The sequence below is a fragment of the Sceloporus occidentalis genome, unplaced genomic scaffold (assembly GCF_023333645.1).
Source record: "Sceloporus occidentalis isolate IW3139 unplaced genomic scaffold, rSceOcc1.0.p SCAF_78, whole genome shotgun sequence".
Lineage (NCBI taxonomy): Eukaryota > Metazoa > Chordata > Lepidosauria > Squamata > Phrynosomatidae > Sceloporus > Sceloporus occidentalis.
The window spans coordinates 3,941,920-3,959,077 of record NW_028317058.1 but is presented as its reverse complement, the minus strand read 5'-3'; the positions used below and the strand labels follow the sequence as shown (position 1 = coordinate 3,959,077).

Below are 17,158 nucleotides of genomic sequence, written 5' to 3'. Positions count from 1 at the left end.
TGCACGCAGTCTTCGCCATTCGCAAGATGGCGGCGGCCCGGGAAAAAAAATAATAAAGTTGAAAAAGTTCGCTAGACGGTCTCCAGACCCTCTAGAGAACTCTGGCTCCACTTGCAGGTTGAATACAGGTACTGCATTCAACCATACAAGTCAATGGAGCCCAGCTTTCTAATCACTATGTGATTAGTAAAATATTTAAATTAAAAAAAAAAAGGAAAAAAAGAAAAAGCTTAAAAAAAAATGGTAACATTTAAAAATTATTATGCTTTAGAGGAACTATCCAGTTCCAGCAAAATGTAAAAAAAAAAGTCCAAAAAGAGTTAAATAAATAAAATAAAAAAATAAAGTTTATTATTATGAGCAAGTGCTAAAATTAGCGCTGTATCTTCCCAAAAATCCTGACATGGAAAAATTTAAATAAAAGCATTTCAAATACCCAAGGGGTGTCTAATTTAAAAAAATGAATGGTTTGATGGGGTAAATTGGAGTGGCCGGGCTCAAAGATAGGGCATAGGCACAGACTGACCGAAATGGGGGGAAAAAAATGTGGCATTTTTTTTTTATAATTGAAAAGGGTTTTATTTAGATCCATGTAATAAAATAAGATACAGGAATGTAGTTGGACAGTGTAACAAGCGACAGTAACACATCATGAATCAGCAGTAGGTACATGTCCATAGGCAAAGTACAAAAGAATAGAAGAAGCCGCTCTGGGAGATGATGCGACAGCCCACGAGGAGCAGTCATAACGACGAAACGCGCGTCGAGAGTCAGAGCAGCGAGTTAACAGGATCCAAAGAATTTTGTGACGGTTTACACAAATATCACATAAGTAGAAAAACACGTATAAAGGAGAACGTCTGGACATGGACAAAGGCGAGGTAAAGTGAATATGTAAAGGCGCACAAACGCTCCAAGAGTGTGTGATGTATAATGGAAACTATAATACAACCAATAAACAAAAATAAACAGTAGGTAACATAAAGGCATACAGAGTCAGCGTCAGTGACGGAAATGCGGCGAAACAGCGGTTTCTAGGAGCGGGTACCCAGGCTTCACGCGAGGAGGGGTACAGCCGTTACAGAAATAATACATGAAATGTACGGACCATAAAGGGTAAAGCAACAACTCCCTTTAGCGAAAGAGGGAGAGTTATCAAGGCACTGGCAAGGCGCGGTTCAAGGAGACGACGAGGAACTAAGGTAATGACCAAGCGACGGCGATCTACGGTGCCGTAGGTAGAGTGTCTTGGCAATCTAGCCAGGGAGACCAAATCGATTGATAAAGGAGGGGTGTGTGGGAAGAACGATGCGACATGTGTTCCATTACCCTATGTCTCTCCAAAGTAAAAAGGACCTCAGCAAGTTGGGGCGAGGGGCCACATTTCCAGTGACGTGCTATGCATAGTTTCGTGGCTATAAAAAAGTGTATAATCAATTTACGCACTGGACCAGGGGGGGGATCAGGGAAAATGTGCAATAGTGCTAGTTCGGGCAGCGGGTCCAAGCTAAGGTGAAGGACATGGCGTATAATGGAGAAAACCTGTGTCCACAAAGGGGATAGGACCGGGCGGGACCACCAGACATGGAGCATAGATCCCTCCTGGCCGCAACCCCTCCAGCCGAGTCAGGAACAGCCCTTGACCATATAAGAGAGTCTCACTGGGGTTAGGTACCATCTACAACTAATTTTCTTTTGGAGTTCCAAATGATTCAGACAGTGGGACACCCCTCACATCATAGCTTCAGATTCATACCACGAATCTAAGGGGAAGGTTTGCCGCAGCTCTCTCTCCCAAGCCCGCATATGGGGTAATTTACGAGCGGAAAATTTGGAGATCAATAGCAAGTACCAGTGAGAAATTGCCCCCTTGACGTCAGGGGCCCTACGAAATAGGGAGAGGAGCGAGTGGAACTCGAAGGGGGAGGGGGCCATAGGGGAGGTCGTGGAAGACAATGCGTGGCGAATTTGTAAATACTTAAAAAAATCATGACGGGGGATGAGATGTGAAGAGGTGAGGGTAGAGAAAGACACCATGGTCCCTTCGTTATACAAGTCGCCCAGTACCCGCAAGGACGGGCAAAGCCAGTGTTGTATGTGCAAGTCCGGTATGAGGATGTTAAGTGCGGTCAGTAGGGGAAAGCGAAAAAGACGAGCAAGAGAAGGGAACCGTTTCATACATTTAGACCAGGACGAGAGCATGTACAACGTCGTGGGAGGGAGAGGGGGTAAAGAAGGGTGATGGGTGCGTGAAGTCCAGAGAAATTGGGGGATCGTGTGAGGGAAGAGCAGACTATTTTCATGAGAAACCCAGACTGGCCGGTTAGTGTGTGCATGGAACATCAGGGTCTGAGGCAATATGCAGGCCTCATGGTATGAGTGGATGTGGGGTAGACCCAGGGCACCCCCTGGAGATGAGGGGTAAATCTAGTGCAGTTGGCGACAGAGGAACGGCCCCGAATTTTGGTAAAATCAACAAAAAATTATTGAATGGAGCATAATAAGGAATGGGGGGGTTGGATTGGCACCATTCTCATAACATAAAGCAATTTGGGAAGTGCTGTCATTTTTAATGCGTTAATACGTCCCAGCTAAGACAGTTCGAATCGTTTCCATCGTGAAATGTCACACCTGATCTGCTTCCATATAGATACTATGTTAAGGGAATTAAGAGAGTGTACGTGTTTAGGCAGCTTAATGCACAAGTAAGTAAGGTGAGAATCTCTCCAGTCAAAGGGATAGGAGGAGGAGAGGTGGAGCCTCTGTGATTTGGCTATATTAAGACAGAGAGCCTGGGTCTTAGAAACATTGATCTTGTGGTAAGAGGCCAGAGCATACCGTCCCAATTGTGCCAGGAGTGCAGGAAGCGCGGTAGAGGGTGATGTTATGGATGCCAGGATATCGTCAGCAAAAAGACCCAGAGTGCAGATAGAAGTGGAGGTAAGTGGGAAACCTAAGATAAGAGGGTCAGAGCGAATGCGAGCTGCAAGAGGTTCCAGAGCTAGAGCATAGAGAAGAGGAGATAAGGGGCAACCCTGTCGAGTGCCGTTGGTAATAGGTATAGGGCGAGAAAGGAAGCCCATCATAGAAATGCACGCCGACGTGGAGGTATAAAGGGCCATAACCGCTTGGAGAAAGAGAGGGGGAAAGCCAAATTTTAAAAGGGCCAATTTGAGGAATTGCCAATGAAGCCTATCAAAGGCCATTTCCGCGTCGAAGGAGATTAAAAGGGTAGGAATTTTACGTCTGTTAGCATCCCAAATAACGTTAATAAATTTGCGAGTGTTGTCTGAGGGTTGTCTGCCCGAAACAAACCCAACCTGGTCGGCATGCAGCAGAGAGGGCAGAAGGGGAGTCAATCTATTTGCAAGGACCTTGGCGTATATTTTTAGATCAGTATTGAGAAGGGAGATGGGCCGGAAATTAGAGCAGGTATCTGTGGGCTTGCCCGGTTTGGGTATAGCGATAACAATAGCGCGGAGGTTTTCGGAAGGAATAAGGCCAGAAGACATATAGGAGCGAAAAAGCGTAAGCAGAAAGGGGCCAAGAGTGGGTAGAAAGGTCTCAATTTCCCTAAGTTCTATGGGAGAGTTAAGGGAAGTCATTTCGTCACGGGAATGGGAAGGAAGGACCACAGAGGAAAGGTACGTGTCGATGTCGGAGGAGGAAGGGTGATTAGTCTCAGCGTCGTGGTGAAGGTTGTAGAGGCGGCTATAAAAATCTGCAAAAACCTCTACCATACGGGAAGGATCGGAGATCTTGCGACCGTCCTTATCCTGGATATGCTGAGGTCTAGAAGTGGACAAAACTTGGCGCAATTTCCTGGCTAGGAGCGTGTCAGCTTTATTGCCTTTGGCATAAAAGCGTTGCTTAAGCCTCAGCAACATAAAAGAAGTGCGGTGAGAGTCAAGCTCGGAAAGGCGCAGACGGAGTCGTTTAATATTAGCAATATGGGCATCCGTGGGGCAGAGTTTATTCTGAGTTTCCAGGTCGTAGAGTTGGGCAAGGAGCTCAGTTCGGGAACAGGTAAATTGCTTTTTAACGTATGCAGCTAAACTAATGAGGCGTCCTCGCAGGACCGCTTTATGTGCATTCCAGAGAGTCTCGATAGAGACCTCCGGGGACTGGTTATCCTGGAAATATTGAGTAAGGTGAGACTGCATGTGAGATTCATGCGCTGCGGTATGCAGTAGGGAGTCATTCAACCTCCAGGAGCCCCGTCCCGCTATGGGGTGATCCAATTTGAGAGAAAGCGTGAGAGGAGCATGGTCAGACCAGGTAATAGAGCCTATATGGCACGACAGAAGAGATTGCAGGGAAAATGTATCCAGAAAAAAATAATCAATACGGGAGTATGACCTATGGGGGGCAGAAAAGAAAGTGTAATCCCTATCTAGCGGGTGAAGGATGCGCCAGGAGTCGAATAGTTGATGGGAATGGAGGAGAGAAGTAAGAGCGTGGCCGAGTTTACAAACACGCTTGGAGGGAACCGTCTTAGAGGCAGTTAAATTGTCAAGGGCAGGGTGAAGGGTAGCATTAAGGTCACCGCAATTGGCCCTGGCAACAGTGGTCAACTTTCTCTAGTAAGGTGCGAAAAAACAGACTTGGTCAGTGTTGGGAGCGTAAAAGGCCACGAAGGTGTACGTTATGGAGTTGATGATACAGATCAAAATGACATACCTTCCCCGCGGGTCCACTAGCTTACGCGTCAAGGTGAACGAAAGACGATTGGAAATAAAAATAGAGACACCCGCAGTTTTAGTGGAGGCCATCGAATGAAACTGCGTAGAGAACAATTTAGAGTAGATGTGCGGGTCATGAGTTTTTTTCAGGTGGGTTTCCTGGGCACAGATAATATCCGCTTTGGAGGATTTGGCCTCACCCCAAAGGAGACGGCGCTTGTGAGGGGTATTGAGACCCTTCACATTTAAGGACAAAATGGTAAGTTTAGCCATAAGGGGTAGAGGGGAAAGGGGTGCAAAAAAGGAGCGAGAAACCTAGGAGCCCGGGACCAGCGGAGAGGCAGCCAGCAACGAAATAGAAAAACCCCAGTAGGGAGAACCACGCCTGTCTAGGACCGTATGCCATAAACTATAAACATTAAAAAAACAGAAACTACAACTGTGAGAGAAACAAAAGGTCACAGGAGGGACCATGTGTGGTATGTAGGGTGCTAACGAGATAAATAGCACCGTGGGGGCGGAACAAGGTGTTAACGCCATACTCTGGAGTAATGCAGGGCCGCAGCTATGCGACAGCGGGAGCAGACAGGAAAACTCCCCATCAGTACGTCAAGCAGACAACTATAGACATGTAAGTGAAAAATGAAAACATAATACTAAAATTAATGATAAAAAATGAAAAAAACAAAAGAAAGCATCCAACTTAACCAGGAAGGACGAGACGTTGCATAGGCATACAGGGAGTCGAAGATGCGCAGTCCAATGAGCGGTTCGCAGGGAAGAGAAGAGAGTCCAGGACACCTCCGGAAAATGAAGAGTCCATCTGTGAGGTAAACTGGAGCAGCCAGTATAGACGATCAGTGGACGATCCCCGACGTGTAGGGCGGCGAGTGGCAGGTGAGTCCCAGCTCGGCAGGCTGTAGAAAAGAAAGAAAGAAAAAAAAAGTTTTCATAATAATTCCGGTTGACGCAGATGAGGAATAGTGCCGCGATGAGCAACTACAGAAAATCAAGGTTTCAGGACTGGTGTCCAAACTTTGCGGAGCTTCCTCGGAGGAGAGGTGTGTTTGTGTGCGACGGTGGAGTGAGTGGAGTCGAGGGGTTGCTCAGGGGAGAGATCCCAGGTATGAAGTAGATGTAGACCCTCCTCAGGTGAAGCCATGATGTACGTGGAGCCGTTTCTGGACACAATGAGGCGAACCGGGTATCCCCAGCGATAGGAGATCTGGTGGGTTCGTAGGAGAGATGTTACCAGGGCAAAGAGCCGGCGGCGTTGAAGTGTCAGCTGCGAAAGGTCAGTGAGCAGGAGGACGTCTCGGAAGCGGTCAGGTAAGGTTGGTTTGCGGCGAGCAGCCTGCATAATGCGGTCTTTGAGATCATAAAAGTGGACCCTGGTAAGTACGTCCCTGGGCAGGTTAGATTGAACCGATTTCGGGCGGGCCACCCAGGGAAGACGGTCTAACCTGATGTCAGGTGCTGGGTCCTCCTGAAGCAGAGCCAGGAACAGATCACGGACGAAGGTCGGCAGGTCAGTCACGGCAATTTCCTCCGGGATTCCTCGGAGACGAATATTATTTCGGCGAGAGCGATCTTCAAGGTCCATGACCTTAGTGCGGAGCAGCTCGAGATCAGCTTGCAAGGAAACATGACCGTCTGCGAGAGCATTAAGGGCCTCTGAAAACTCGTCCATTTTTCGCTCGATATGGTCGGTGCGTTCACCTAGATCGTCCACATCGCGGCGAAGAGAGGAGGCGATTTCTTGCAGATCTTGTTTGAGTTTTAAGGACGCGGGAGGTAAGTCTCTGTTCATCCGGTGCGTCCGGTGTAAGCTGTCATATGTGCGGGTGGAGACGGAGGGTCAGACCTCGAGGGAGAGTGCAGGCCGGCAGAGACATCATCATTGTCATCGGGCGCACATGGTAGGCCCGAGGCCTTAGGAGGGTGCTTCTTCCGGGCTTTAGGCTCGAAAAACTGCGGCATCGCCATCGATTTTCGAGAGCGAGAGCCGGCCATAGATCAGGAGACTTTTCGCTGTGAAAAAGAGGCAAAGAACGCTGCGGATTGATGCGGATAGCGGGCAGAAGATCTCTTGAGCGGCGGAGCTCACACCAAACACGTCTGCTCAGAACGTCATGCAGACCACGCCCCGTAAAAAATGTGGCATTTTAACCCCAAACACCAGACAAACCCATACATGTGGGGTATGACTGAACTCGGGAGATGTTCCTGAAAACATATTAGGGTGTTGTTTGATAGTGACGTATACCTGGAGCTATAAATTTATACCCAAAGTAAAATTTGTGTGAAAAAAATACAAAAAAAAAATACTACCACAAAGTGTGGCAAGAATCTGATGCATGGAAAGGGTTAAATACTACCATTTTAAGTACCTTGTGGTGTCTAGTTTTCAAAAATATATGGTTTTATGAGGTAAATTGTAGTGGCCAGGCTCAAAGATAGGGCATAGGCACAGACTGACCAAAATAGGGAAAAAAAAGCACACTTCCCAAATGTGGCCTTTTAACCCCAAACAGCAGTCAAACCCATGCATGGGTGGTATCACTGTACTCGAGAGATGTTGTTGAACACATATTAGGGTGTTGTTTGATAGTGACGTATACCTGGAGCTATAAATGTATACCCAAATTACAATTTGTGTAAAAAAAATACCAAAAAAATACTAACACAAAGTGTGGCAAAGGCTTTTGGTAGAATCTCATACATGGAAAGGGTTAAAATACTAGCATTTGAAATACCTTGGGGTGTCTAGTTTTCAAAAATATATGGTTTGATGGGGTAAATTGAATTAGCCGGCTTCAAAGATGGTCCTATTAGGACATGGGGGCAGAATGACCAGATGTAAAAGTTCCAAGTAAAAAAATGTGCACTTCCTTAATGTGGCGTTTTACCTTCCAAACAACCCGACAAACCCATGCATGTACTCAGGAGATGACTGTACTCGGGAGATGTTGCTGAACACATATCGGGGTGTTGTTTGAAAGTGATGTATACCAGGAGCTGTAAATCCATAACTGAAGAGCAATTTTAGCGATAAAAAACACAAAATAAATTACTACCACAAAGTTTGACAAAGACTGGTGGTAGAATTAGTGCATGGAAAGAGTTAAAATTCTAGCATTTGAAATACCTTGGGGTGTCTTGTTTTCAAAAATATATGATTTGATGGGATAAATTGCATTGGCCGGCTTCAAAGATACCTGAAATGGCACATGGGGGGAAGAATTACCAGATTTGGAAAAAATGGTTTTGAAATAGCAAAATGCTACTTGTACTTAATGATCCATAACGTGCAGAAAAAAGCAAAAAAAACATAAAAACATTGGGTATTTCTAAACTCAGGACAAATAGTAGAATATATTTAGTAGGTTTTTTCATTAGCTTTTTTGGATGAGTAAAATATTTTTGGGGTAAAAGTCAGAAAATTTGGGTTTTTTTTACATTTTTCATCATATTTTTTTTTTTTATGGGAAATTAAGTAATATGATTAAAACAATGGTATCTGAAGAAAGCCCTTCTTGTCCTGAAAAAAACAACATATAATTTGTGTGGGTTCACTAAATGAGTGAAGAGAAAATTACATCTAAACACAAACACCGCAAAAGTGTTAAAACAGCCTCGGTCCCAATGGTACAAAAGGTAAAACACAGCCTGGTCCTTAAGGGGTTAAAAGTGATATCATCAAATATTACTTCTTTAGTACCAGAAACGGAGAGGTGGTTCTGCTGCTTTACAGAGTATTGTGTAGAAAGAGAATTTACAGAAGGGCTACAAAAATGGTGAAACAATATTAGGACTAAGACTTAGGGATCTCAACATGTATAGCTTGGAAGAGAGAGGGGAGATTTGATAAAACTATTTAAATACTTAAAGGGATTTTACAAAGTACATGGGCCTACAATTTTTTGATCTATTTAAACATATATTGAGCTGGGTCTTTTTTCACTCGTTCTACTTTGTTGTCTGAAATGATCTTCTTCGCTTTCAGGTTTTGAATTTTTTGAAACAAGCGCTAAAGACAACATCAACGTCAAGCAGACTTTTGAGCGACTGGTGGACATCATCTGTGACAAAATGTCTGAGAATCTGGAAACGGAACCGGTTATCACCGCCGCGAAACAGAGCACAAGACTGACGGACAAGCCCCCTCCACAGCAGCCTAACTGTGGATGTTAATAACTTGAACCAGTCATCTTCAGTGCGTTCTATTGCCAACAAGTATTTCAAAGCACTGATCCATTGGCTTTTAAATTGTCTAATAAATTTTAAAAGTCAAAAATAAAAATCATTAGAAAAAGTAGCCTTTACTTTGTATGGTAAGCTGATGATGGCCTGGAGGCTGACCCATCATAATAAATGTTTCTGCTGCTTGCAAGCTAAACCGGCTTTGTATGCGCGAATAATTAGCACGATCTTCCTTTAACCGTGATGTTCCCTTTGTATGATTTCAGGACATTTAACAGTTGTGTAATGTTGTGCTTTTTTGAAATCCAAAGATTTTTGTTAATTCTCCTGTGATTATTTTGTGAGGATTCCCATGGGTCTTTTGCTCTTTACAGAATAACTGGGTCTTTAAAAAAAAAAAAAAAAATCTTTCAGGGCATTTATGAAAGTGACACTGTTACAGTCCAGTCCAATGCTAACCCTTGCACCTCCATACAATATATTATTTTTATATATATCCTTTCTTTTTAAGTATTTGGTATTTTCTGTTGTGGCGGTCACCTAGTTCCATATCACATATTTTAAATTGCTGTCTCTCCTTAAGGTATTTGTGATAATAGCTTTACAGGGGGGGGCAGAACAATTATTTTCACTGAGGGATCATGGTTATCGAAAGAAAAGAAAATGCAGAAAATACCCATACCAGGGAACTTTCACCTGAGTTTCACCTGAAGTCTTGGGGTGAAACCCTGCTTCCCAGGGTCTCCGGGTCATTTCTCTACTTCATCTGTCATGGGGATGGAATGCATGCCCTGGGGATGTCTGTGTTGGAAAATATAAATCTAAATTGTGATATTTTCTTGTGCTGGATTTGGTTGGATTTGGTTTAACGGACTTGTGACGGTTTGCTTTTAAATAATTAAAAAATGAGTGCAGTTTCTTCTGTATATATATATATATATATATATATATATATATATATATATAGTTATTTCAATTTACAGCATCCAGGTGACTTTACCAAGGGCTTTATTCCAATTGTATTCTTAGTAGTAGTTCCAAAAGCATGACAGCTCAGGCATTGTTCTCTATTAGAGCAGAGAGAGCATTGTGTGTGCAACAATACACAATACTAGACTTAGTGTGTCGTAAAGCACAAAGCCAGAGGCCGCAGAGTCCTAACCACAAAAAAAAACAACAGAAGTCCTCGCTGTATATATACATCATGAGGAATGATTATGTCAGTGACAGTAAATGAATTCTATGACAGCATGATAAACATGGCGATCCGTTTCATCTAATTGGCTGGCTCGTTTAAATGCCTTACTAATTAGAATTAAGAGAGGAGATTCAGTAGTTCTTATATATTTGCATGCATTGCAGATTTCTTGCACAGCAAACAGCTGACACCATGGAACGATAAATTTGTAGATCAGAAACATCTATGCGTGCGTAACAGCAGCTAGAAGAAAACTAGCATATTACAGATGCAAACCCTGTAACAATACAATATTTATGACTTTGTCACATAGGTAATCATAAAAGAGACTGATTAAAAAATATGCGGGGCATCTGCTTACTCCCAGTATATACAAGTGATTCTGGCCCATGGCAGAAACATATTGCATGATGCAGGTGATAAGGAGCAGTGAGATCCAGACGTGCTTAAAGTGCCAAGTTTTAAGGAAACACAGAAACCTAGAACATGATGGAAGATAACAACCAAATACTTAATTTAGTCTGCAGATAAAAAATTTGTTTCCTGCTATTAAAAAAAACACCAAGACCTTGGGGTTGTCCTCCATGTAGGAGAGCTTAATGCTCGTCCCATGCAGGTTTCAATCCTCTTATTATATGGACAATTCCAGAAAGTTGTTTTACTTATCCAGCAGACTCCAGTAAAACTTCTTTACATTACACCTAAACATCTGTCCCACTAGGTTTACTCTATGAAATGTAGAAGAATGCATATGAAAAGAAGAATGCATATTAAAGTACTCTAAAGGAGAGATAGACCCACCCATCCCCGGTTAAAACTAAATGAGGAGGTACACACAACAACTCGTAGGTCTTTGGGAGACAAGGTGGCATAATTTGCAGGAGCCAAGGGACAGATTGTACTATCAGCTCTCCATGATACGGGTTTAAGAGTACAAAAAAAATCACCTAGTCTCAAATACATAGATGGTAAAAAAAAATATTCTACAAACTATTTATGTTTGTCAGTTTCCACGGCAATGATTATTCTTGTGGACTCTTGAACGCAATTACTCTCCTAATGGGGTGTAACCATGTTCCAATTTACAAACATGTTTGGCTCTCCCCGGAGATCCAGTGACCAAAGTTAGAAATGATAAATTAACAGAATAAGTCTCTGACTGGATAGCTCTGCTCTCAGGGGGTTTTACATTTTGGTCAAATATTCTTCTTGCTGTTGTCATGGAAACTAGATCTGGTAGCCACTTCATGCTGCTCTTGTATCTATGGTTATTGTAGACATACAAAGCATAATTAAACAATACAAAGCTAAGCACTGTGTTGTGTTAGTATTAAGTATTGCAATATGTAAAACAATATCTTATTATATTATTGAATATATCAAACCATTAAAAATATGTAAATATACAGGAAGAAACAGGTAGGAGGCACCAAGAAAATATTGGTTGTTTTTTTTAATGCAATGCATGCAAAAAAAACCCAAAAAACTAATGCAGAAAATGTATAAAACTAACAAAAAATAATTAGAGAAAGTCTGTGGTCACACTAGTGTTCTTTAATGCTGTTAATCAGCAAGTATCAGCAATGCACCTCCCTATATTTCAAAAGGTCAAAGTGGGGCACTATTTTTGAGGTCTGGCCAGGCCCAGCCATCTGGTAAACAGGGCAAATGGCCAGTGCCCCTTGGCATCACTCACCTTTACTGTCACTCATGTGGTAGTTCCAGTTGTTCAGTGTGTGACCGCCAGCTGGATATGCACAGCCGCATTCTACAAGAGTACGTAATTGATTGGCAACTGGCCTTAAAGTGCCAGAGCTGATTTTAATCCCCAGTCTCCGGCCCTAGATGTGGCTACGGGGCTTGGCTTTACCGAAGCTTTTTATCTTTCTTTTTTTACATTGTCGATATCTATTTATGTACCCAACAAAGGCATTCCTAACGTAAACTTATTTTATTTACATGATTTTCCTATACCTATATTGTAAACACTGCGATGCTCATACCCAGCAAACATTGAAGCTTCTACAAAAGTGGGACACTTGAGAGATATGTCCTAGTTGGAGTCATGTATGGGGTTGCTTAATTATCCTTCACTGTTCTTTACCCTAAATACTCGCGTGTTCTATAATGTGAGTGTTTGTTCTAGTTACATTTGATTTATAGGTAGTTTGCACAATTATTCATAACATTTCTGGAGGATAATTTTCCATAGAGAATTCATATATATATATATATATATATATACATAAAACACTTTCAAAAAGATGGTCAGCACTCCAGGTCTTTAAATTGACAATTTCATTTTATTCAAAGTCAAGTCGACGTCAGTCCTGATGAAAGTCAGTAATGACTGAAACGTCGACTTGACTTTGAATAAAATGAAATTGTCAATTTAAAGACCTGGAGTGCTGACCATCTTTTTAAAAAAGTGTTTTGTATGGAAACTGCTGGTTACTAGCACCGGGCTTGGAATATTTGGAATGGTGTGCAATGGACTCTGTGAGTAAATATATATATATATATATATATATATAATGTCTGCAGTGCCAGGTACACAAAACTTATATTGACAAGTAAATGTATATTTTTTGTGAGATTCTGGAAGATTTAAGAACTACTGGAATCTCTATGTTTGGAAGGGGCCCAACTGTGTGACCTAAGTGTCCAGAATCAATATTAAGGGACTTACATACATTACTAAGTTATGTGAATCTATTGTCACATTGCCCACTATATAGGACAAAATGGTACACATACCCTCCTCTGGAATTTTTCCTGTGGTTTTGGGGGTGTTTTCATCGTTGCTCACAGCTTTGCCGGAGCTCGGATCTGAATAATCATGTACCTAGGGTACCGCGTTGGTGCTTAGCAGTATATAGCCTTCTCTTGGAAACCTGAACCCTTCCTAACCAAGCTCAGCCCTGGCATTTTTTATCCATCCGCACCCATTTATGCTATTTCCTCACATGAATCATTTAAACAAAAAATGTGAAGTGGTCTGTGTACCTAGAAGAGCCTGGAAGGTACGCCTGTCCTGATGAAGCACATGCATGAAATACCTAATTTAGCCCTGGATATATCTGTTTGAGTTCATCATCACCACCACTTGGTAAGAACATATATATATATATATATATCAGATTACTAAATATCGACCTGTTTAAATCAAAAAGTTACTTGTTCAATTTCTTCAATTTTGCTTCAGGATATTTCTGATTTTTTCAGCATTGCTTTGTGTGTTCCTGAAAATATTTTATGCTGTATAAATCTGTGTGTTTGGTGGGATTATATGTGGTCATTGGTGCATGCCTTTATATATATATATATATATTTTTTTTTTTATTTACCTCTCATCTGAGAGTTCTTGGGCCACTATGTGCAATACTTGATGATCAGTTCAGTGTATATAAAATCAGTGTGAACATGTTATAAATACACATATATATATATATATATGTAATAGTAATGTGTATGTGCTTTAAATAAAACCACCTTTATAATGAATATTGTTAAGAAACACAGTTAGTTTTAAGAGATAGTGAATGGAAGATTGGAATGTGCTGAAATATTTTTAATATTAAAAAAAAGTGCATAAAATAAAATGTATGCATAGATTAGTATATATGTCTATGTTGGAAAAATAACTACATTTGTATATTTTGTGAATGAAAGTTAAGCATTACAATAAAATCACATATCCTAATTATAAATGGTACCCTAAAAAAAGTTGTATTTTAAATGTATCAATTAATAATTGTCTTGTTCTTATGCTTGTGGAACGTTTCTGGGTCAGTTTTTTCTCTGCTCAAGGAAGGGATGTTTGGGGCTAGTCCTGGCCCAAGTACGGATAGCCATACCCCTTTGTGATGCCAATGCCACAGAAGGGGGAGCGCTCTTGGTAGTCTACCCCAGGTAGTTCACAGGTATAGATATCACATTTAAGTAAAATACGGTTTTATAACTATCCACCGATTATTTATCAAAGCATACACCATAATTAGAAAATTAGAGAGCTTAATCATTTTTTGTCCATGACTTAATCTAACTTTATTTTAAAATAGTTATTTTCAGATTCAGATTCTTTCATTTAATGATGACACTCGGTTTTAAAATAACATTGACTTTATTTGTGTTTTGCTCACATTTACAGAAATGTTTCAGGTTGGACATATGGATCAAGTAATGACCATTTATGACCTGATCATCTCAAAGTTCTACATGTCATTTTTGAAATGGATGGCAGTCCATAGCATTCGTATCCTGTTCTCCCACCCTGATCCATCATGTTCATTATAGAGCTGTGCTCGATCTATCTTTGTCTTCTTGCTTTCTCATGTTTATTTTTGGAAGTGACTATTGATATTTTGGCGTTCAACAAAGTATTTCCACACGACAGGGAATAAGGGAACTTGTATCGTATTCTCTCGTAAGCAAGTTACACCTTTTGTAAATAGTGCAACTTTTTTATTTTTGGATCCGGTGATAGTTACTCGATACTTTATATTTCCACCTGACCAGGAGAGCAGTTGACCTACCAGTCAACGTATGTGTAAAGCCTAAGACCCACAGAAGTTATACACTCTGTTGGTGATTTTTTTCCAGGTGTAGTTCCTCAAGCCTGGAATTTTATTAGTAGAGGCTCGGACAGTGTTTTTTAATGACTCATTAAAAAAAATACTTGTTTTTGATTAACTTCAACAGATTAGGTTCCATAAGGGAAGCCAGTCATCATGAAAATATGTTGTCTGTGAAATAATGCATTAGTATAAAATTCATAATTGTGGCTATGACCTAAAATACTGTGCCTGTTGGCAGCGTGATATTGTGTTTATGTGAAGATTAGCCAATTATAATCTGGAGCCAGCACCACAACGCAGTCTAAATAAAGGAAAAATCAGTAACCAACATAATTTTCTATTGAAATATTTTAAATTTAGAATATCTGGCAGCTGGTATCCCATTTGGTCCTGTAAGGATTTACCAAAAGTAAAACAACAGATGAAGAGCTAGGATGGTCCCCATGCCACAATAAAAGCTTGATACTGAAGTTTTTTATTTGTGTGGACCATAATGTTGAATCCCCCCCCCACTACTATTGAGTATGAGTTCACAGGCTGCCAAAAAGAATATAGTTTTGGATGTGCTCCTACACTATACAACCACATGATTAAAGAAAAACTTTGTGTAGATAAGCATGGAAATTTGTTTAAATAACCCTTAAGGCATTGAAACTGGCTATGAAAAAAACCCACAAACTATTGTTTTCTAAGACTTCTCTGCAGCCCTGGGAATAGAAAAGACTTAACTGTCCCTAAAAACGACAGAATGCAAGGCACATCTACTGCTAGACATTAATTGGGGCTATTCTTGAAATATTGTGGTATTAATAGAAATGATGCCAGTCAGTGCCCAGTGGGTTGCTCTTTTTGAGGCCGGTGTGTGGCGTGTCCACACTATTAGAGCTGAGCGGAAAAAAATGAAACTTGTTGGAAAGTAGAACTAACTGCACTGGGGATGTTCTGAAATTAAACATTTTGTTCCTACTTCTGATTTTCCACAGATGGCAGTGGTCCCCAACTTGTGGCTCAATGAATTCTGATTAATTCCAGTAAGACCTTGAACAGCCCACCCAATAGAACTATATATAAGTGATGCATCTGGGGGTCTCCCTCTCGGGCAATCAAGCCCCCCCGGTGTCCCACTGCACAATGGGCCGGTTACAAAGGAGATCAGCTCAGCACACCCTCCATAGACTGCATTAAGAGGCACCGCACGCACGCCTTTATGACATGACACGCCAGGATATGATATCATATCCCGTGTTCTCTGTCTTAAGGGCCTTTTAATGGATTGTTGATCACCATTACAAATATCTGCTTGAATATACAAATAGAGACTGAAAATACTGGATTTGGGCAGATTTCCATAGAGGAGTGAAGGAATTCCACACCATCTTAGACAATTAAATTCCTGACAAAGGATACTCCATGTTATGTGGCCATGAAATGTTAAGGCTTTTAGGTTTTTCCAAGGTTTTTAAAATAGCTATATTAGTATATGAGATGGAGCATGGGAAGGCTTTCCTCATAGGATCCAAGCTAATAATGCTATTGAAGCTTTATTTTGGATACTAAGTCAATTGATACCTTTTATTGGGACAACAAACAAAATGATTTCGGCACTTTAGAGGTCCCGAAAACGTTACATCTTTTTCCATGTTCTCTCAATAAAAGGTATCAACTTAGACCAACCATTTTCTCTTGGGCTTATACTATAGGATGAAACAGAGAATGCCAACACTTTTATTGGAGGTTCCAATGAATGGATTATAAATATATACAGGGACGGCCGAAGACTTAACGCCGCCTGGGGCGAAGTTTAAAATGCCGCCCCCCGCCGACGCCGGGGGGGGGGGCGGCATTATCTACCCCCCACCGGTACTTACCCTTAAACAGTCCTGCGGCGAGTCTCCCTGTGCTGCCACGGTGCCGGCTTGTAATGCTGAGCGCCGGAAATTCACGTCACTTCCGGCGCTCTGCATTACAAGCCGGCACCGAGACCAAACAGGTAAACTCGTCGCAGAGGAGAGAGAGAGGGGCGCCGAGCGGGTAAGCGAAAACCACTCGGTGCCCCTCTCTCTCTCCTCCGCTTCAAAAAAACCAAAAAAAAACCGCTTGAACCGCTTCTGAAGTGCCGCCTGGGGCAATTGCCCCAGTCGGCTCCATTGTAGGGCCGGCCCTGAATATATATATTTTCTCATTTCCATGCTAAAAATGCCCCTTGTCAACATGTCCCTCCTTCTACCGTCAACGTCAGACTGTGCTATACAGTAAATGCACAGGTACCTGTCTGATGATGATGGTGTTAATGGGAAATCATTACAGTTAACTCTATAGGTCTCTACCTTAAATGTACTTTTATTTTATCTAAACTTGTTCTATGAATCGATGTAGCAATTTTGTTCATTCTATTTCACTATATATATATATATATATATCTATATATCTATATTTATTTTATATTTATTTTAATTGCCTGGATTAAACTGTTATTTTTGGCCAAATATGTATCGAAG

The 17,158-nt window shown here is 41.4% G+C and overlaps 1 protein-coding gene across 2 annotated transcripts in view; it reads left to right on the top strand.

Annotated features, from left to right (window-relative positions):
- The window catches only part of LOC149285528 (ras-related protein Rab-3C-like), a 63,887-nt gene extending 55,011 nt beyond the window's left edge, over positions 1-8,876 (top strand). For both annotated transcript variants that reach the window (XM_089495232.1, XM_089495231.1), the window contains exon 5: positions 8,689-8,876. In XM_089495232.1, the coding sequence (XP_089351358.1) occupies positions 8,689-8,876 (188 nt within the window). The remainder of the gene's footprint in view (positions 1-8,688) is intronic.
- Positions 8,877-17,158: the final 8,282 nt, after the last annotated feature.